The sequence below is a fragment of the Pyrgilauda ruficollis genome, unplaced genomic scaffold, assembly GCF_017590135.1.
Source record: "Pyrgilauda ruficollis isolate IOZ18807 unplaced genomic scaffold, ASM1759013v1 scaffold377, whole genome shotgun sequence".
NCBI classification, from domain to species: domain Eukaryota; kingdom Metazoa; phylum Chordata; class Aves; order Passeriformes; family Passeridae; genus Pyrgilauda; species Pyrgilauda ruficollis.
In genome coordinates, this window is record NW_024525234.1 from 13,015 (window position 1) to 18,140 (window position 5,126).

At 55.6% G+C, this 5,126-nt stretch overlaps 1 protein-coding gene across 4 annotated transcripts; it reads left to right on the forward strand.

Annotated features, from left to right (window-relative positions):
- Nucleotides 1–18: 18 nt before the first annotated feature.
- ZNF740 (zinc finger protein 740) lies at nt 19–5,119 on the forward strand. Of its 4 annotated transcripts, none has more exons than XM_041476089.1 (7): nt 19–189; nt 1,922–2,053; nt 3,143–3,229; nt 3,333–3,392; nt 3,536–3,650; nt 3,750–3,868; nt 3,959–5,114. In XM_041476089.1, exons 1-7 carry the CDS (start codon nt 172–174, stop codon nt 4,049–4,051), a joined length of 624 nt encoding a protein of 207 aa, XP_041332023.1. In that variant the 5' UTR covers nt 19–171; the 3' UTR covers nt 4,052–5,114. The 4 variants fall into 4 exon arrangements, with proteins under 4 accessions (XP_041332023.1, XP_041332024.1, XP_041332025.1 ...); XM_041476090.1 differs by having other exon boundaries at nt 19–303; nt 3,959–5,111; XM_041476091.1 differs by lacking the exon at nt 3,333–3,392 and having other exon boundaries at nt 3,959–5,116.
- Nucleotides 5,120–5,126: the final 7 nt, after the last annotated feature.

Here is a 5,126-nt window from a genome sequence, read left to right on the forward strand (position 1 = left end):
CGCTGTTCCCCCCAGGCCGATCCCCCTGGATTCAGCTCCGTCCCCGCAGATCCAGCGCCCCCCCAGCTCGGGGGGTCCCGGCTTTGGGGGGGAGCCCGGCCCTGTCTCCCCCCCCTTCCTGCCCCAGTGGCCCCCTCGGGAGGAGGAAGAGGAGGAGGAGGAGGAGGAGGAATGGCGGCGCCGTGGCGGGTACTGGAGCCCGCCCAAAAATCCATAAAAATTTACTGATCCCACCTTTTCTTACCCCAAACGAGCTTTACCTGGGCGAGAAGTAAGGCCAAAGGCTCCCACAGCATGGCTCAGGTAATGAGCCCCCACCCCCTGCATCCTGACACCCCCAGGCCCAGGAATTTGGGGGAACAACGGCCCCAAAAAATGGGAAAAGGGAAGGAAGAGGGGAGACAGCTGGAGCTTCCCTCCCCCTGCGCCAGGGTGGGGGGTGCCTCCCCATCCCCCCATCCTGCTCCAGGGGATGTCACAGGATTATCCCTGTTTTCCTCAAGATTATCCTGATTTTCCCCAGAAATATCCTGAATTTTCCCCTTAGCCCTGAGGCCTCAAAAAAGGAGGTTTAAGCTGTCCCTCCACACATGGACTCTTCCCAAACTTTCCACAGTATTCTCCCAAAATTTTCCACTGATTCTCCCAAATTTTTCCCCTGATTATCCCAGTTTTCCCCAGGATTTCCCAGATTTCCCTGGTAGCCTTTAGGGCCCCAGTAAAGGCAGGTCAGTAGTTCAGTAGATGCTTTGGGGGTGTCTTTGCCTCCCCCCACCTTCCCCTCCCCATTTTTGGGGTTTTTCCAGAGTTATTCCTGAATTCTCCCAGTTTCCACTGGAATTGTCCCAGTTTTCTCTGGGATAATCCAAATTTTCTCCAGGATTATCTTGAAATTTCCTGTTATCCATTAGATCCTCTCTGGGCTGGAAGAAGTTTTTCCAACCCCAAACACACCCCGGGGTTTTCCCAGGGTTACCCCAGGATTATTCCAGTTTTCCCTCCCAAAATTTCCTCACATTTATCCTGAATTTTCCTTGTGATTATCCCAGTTTTCTCCAGGATTCCCCAAATTTCCCTGCTAGCCTTTACGTTCTGTCAGGCCTCAAATTTGGGGTTCAGCCCCCCCAAACCCTCCTTTGGGGCTCTTAACAGAATTATGCAGGAATTATCTCAAATTTTCCCCATAATTCCCCATTTTTTTCCTGGGATTATCCCCTAATTTCCCATTCACCCTTCAGTCCCAACAGGCCTCAGAAAAGGGAGTTCAGCCTCCTCCATTCCCAGTTTTGGGGTCTTCCCATTTTGCCATGGGTTTATCCAATTTTCCACAGGATTATCCCAAAGTTGCTGCACAATTCCCTTGAATTTTCCCATTTGACCTTAAATCCTCATTGGGCTGAAAGAAGAGGGTTCAACCCCCTCTGTTCCACTTTGGGGTCTTCCCCAAAGACTTATTCTGGGATCATAGCAAATTTCCCCTGACATCATCCCCAAAGTTTCCCCTGATTTTCCCAAACTTCCCTCAAGATCACCCCAAAATTTCCCCAGATTATCCCAAATTTCCCTCAAGATTTTGCCAAATTTCCCTCAAGATCATTCCAGAGTTTCCCCAGGATTATCCCAAATTTCCCTTGAGATCATCCCAGAGTTTCCCCAGGATTATCCCAAACTTGCCTCGAGATTATCCCAAAATTTCCCCAGATCATCCCAGAGTTTCCCCAGGATTATCCCAAACTTCCCTCGAGATCACCCCAGAGTTTCCCCCAGGATTATCCCAAACTTCCCTCGAGATCACCCCAGAGTTTCCCCGGATCATCCCGAGCCCCCCCTCAGGGCCCAGACGCAGGGGGCTGCTGCCCCGCCCCCCTCCAGGGTGCCCCCGGGCTGTGGGGCTGATCCTGGGGGTCCCTCCCTGTTCCAGGCGAGTCTCCTGGCCTGCGAGGGGCTCTCGGGCGTCTGCCTCGTCCCCACCGTCGCCAGCAAGAAGATGATGCCCAAATCCGGCGGGAAACAGGACGGGAACCGGGAACGGGGCTCCAGCCCCGACCTCCTGGTACGGAGTGGGACGCCCTGGCTGGGATCTGGCACCTTCCTCTGGGGGATCCCGCCTTGAACTGGGGGATTTCGCCCTTTAATTTGGGGGTTTATGCCTTTAGTTTGGCTTTTCCCACCTTTGATTTGGGGGTTTCCTGCTTTAATTTGGAGTTTTTCACCTTTAATTTGGGTATTGCTGCACATAATTTGGCTGTTTCCACCTTTAATTTGCTTTTTCTACATTTAATTTGGTTTTTTCCGGCTTTTTTTTTTTGGGGTGTTTCCAACTAAATTTTTTTTCTGCTTTAATTTGGGCTATTCTGCCCCAAATTTGGCATTTTCCGCCTTTAATTTGCCTCTTCCTCCTTGAATTTGAATTTTTTCTCCTTGAATTTGAGGTTTTCTCCCTTTAGTCATCCTTTGCTGTATTTTATTTGACCTTTTCCACTTCTAATTTGGCTTTTTCCTGCCTTTATTTGGCTTTTTCCTGCTTTAGTTTTCCTGCTTTAGTTTCATTTTCCCACTTCTCCTTTGACCTTTTTCTGCTTTAATTGAATTTTTCATCCTTTCGTTTCCCATTTCCGGCCCTTACTTGATTTTCCTTTCTTCACTCACCCTTTGCTTTCTTTTATTGGACTTTTCCTCCTTCATTTGGATTTTTCCTCTTTTATTTGGTCTTTTCCTGCCTCGGATTTTCCTGTTCTAATTCCATTGTTTCCCCTTCAATTCCATTATCCCCCAACCTCCCCATTCCCTGCTCATCCTGAAACCCCCTCCCCAATTTCCTGCCCCGATTTACCCTCCCTAATCCCCCCACCCCAATTCCTGTCCCCCAATTCCTGCTTTCCCAATCCCTCCTCCCCAATTCCTGCCCCCTTCCCAATCCCTCCCAATTCCTGGTCCCTCAATCTCCCTTTCCCAAATGCCCCCCAATTCCTTCCCCCTTCCCAAATCACCCCCCCTTTCCCCCATCCCAATTCTTGCCCCCTACTCACCCCTTCCCAAACCCCTCTCCACCAATCCCTGGTCCCACAATCCCCTCTTCCCACTCCCCCCATTCCAATTCCTGCCCCCTTCCCAACCCCCACCCCAATTCCTGCCCCCCCAGTCCCTCCGCCAGGACCCCGACAAGCCCCGCGCCCGCAAGGACGATGATGCTCCTGAGGCCTCCAACCCCAAGAAATCCATGAAAAAGGCAGGTCCCCTCCCCCAGCAGGGGGTCCCCCCTCGATTTTGGGGTCTGGGGGGGGTCGGGGGCCATCTCGGGGGCCGCTGACACCCCCTCGCCCCCCCGGCAGCGCCGCAAGCGGGTTCCCGGCGCCGAGGGACCCCCGAGCTCCTCCCGCCGAGGATCCCAGGTTTGCCGCCGCGCCGCACGAGGAGGAGGAGGAGGAAGACAATCTCCCAAACTCCGGCAGGCGCAGGACGGCCGGGGGGGGGGATTTGGGGGGGCTGCTGGGGGTCCCCCCGGCTCTGAACCCCCATATCCCCCCCATTTCAGATGGTGGTGATTGAGCAAAACGGCTCCTTCCAGCTCAAGAACTTCATCTGCGACCACTGTTTTGGCGCCTTCCGGAGCAGCTACCACCTCAAACGGCACATCCTCATCCACACCGGTAATGAGCGGCCCCGCCCCCTCCCCGCACCGGTAATGAGCCCTCGTTAATGAACAGCCCCCCGCCCCCTCCCTCGCTAATTGCCGGCCGGAATTCCAGGGGAGAAGCCGTTCGAGTGCGACATGTGCGACATGCGCTTCATCCAGAAGTACCACCTGGAGCGGCACAAGCGCGTGCACAGCGGGGAGAAGCCCTACCAGTGCGAGCGCTGCATGCAGGTATTCCCGGCAGAATTCCCGCGGGAATGGGCGGGGCACCCCGCCATTCACAGCGCCACCCCCAGAAGTGACCCCGCCTTGTCCCCGCAGAGCTTCTCCCGCACGGACCGGCTGCTCCGACACAAGCGCATGTGCCAAGGCTGCCAGACCAAGACCCCGCCCGACTCCCAGCTCCTGCTGTGAAAATCTGGGAATACCGGGAAGTTCAGGGGGTGCGGGAGGGGGGTGTTTCTTCCTGCACCCCCCCACATCACCATGCTCTGCCTCACCTGGATTTCTCACCCCTCTAAGGATGGGGAAGAACCCGAGCGCTGCCAGCATGAAAAAACTCGGATCGTTCCTGCCCTCTGGCCTAAAAACTTGGATTATGATCCCAAAAATCCTCCTGGAATCTTCAAGTGGCCCCCCCCACCATCGTTATACCCCTGAATCCACCCCTCCCCCTCTTAGGAAAGACTGGGAACCCCCAAACTGCCTGAAATCCCGGCGGATCCGGGATACCTGTGCACAGGTAGGAGGGTCCCGCTGGGAACAGCAGCATCAATCCCTCTCTTCTTTGGGAAAAGGAGGAAAACTGAAGATGCTGGGGGATGCCTCAGCCTGGGGGGGGGGGTGCACCCCCTGTTTTTTGGTTAGTTTTGGAAAATAGGGAAAAAAAGGAATTTGGGGGCCCCCTTGAGCGGCGCATCCTGTGGGACACTCAGCAGCACTTCCCATTTCCTCTGGAACTCCTTCAGATTTTGGGGGGTTTCTCCTACTTCCGCATAGTTTTGGGGTGCTGCCTATGTCCCCCCATGCTGGGAGGTCTGCCCCCTAGTGGGGGTGAGAAAGGGGGGGCGAGGGGCCCCCCGGATCAGGGGTGAGGTGGAGGGGGCAGGAGCAGCTCCCAAAGACCACGAGGTGGGCCCCTGCTCTTCCCCCCATTTTGGGGGGGTCCCTGTCCCCCCATCACAGACTGCTCCAAGGGGCAAGAGAGATGAGTTTGCCCCCCCATTTTTGTGCCCTGAACCCTCTTTCTGGGCCTGTAGGAGTTTCAGGAGGGGCCCAAATTTTGGGGACCTCCCCCAATGACACTTCAAGAAGGACTTTGGCTCTGCTGAGCCCATTCCCCCAAATTTGTGGGGCCCTGGGGGGGCGGGGCAGTTTGGGGGCTCTGGCAGGGGTTGGGGTGCTGGGGGAGGTTGGGGGATTCTGTTGGGGGGAGGGGGAGCTCCAGGGCCCCCCACCGGAAAGGGCTCCCAGCCCCCTCACACCCCCC

Bases quoted from the DNA above. Each gene is read 5' to 3' on its own strand.
- ZNF740 (XM_041476089.1), top strand. The intron at 3,230-3,332 runs GCAGGTCCCCTC...CCCCCCCGGCAG, and splicing joins CCAAGAAATCCATGAAAAAG to CGCCGCAAGCGGGTTCCCGG. The intron at 3,651-3,749 runs GTAATGAGCGGC...CCGGAATTCCAG, and splicing joins GCACATCCTCATCCACACCG to GGGAGAAGCCGTTCGAGTGC.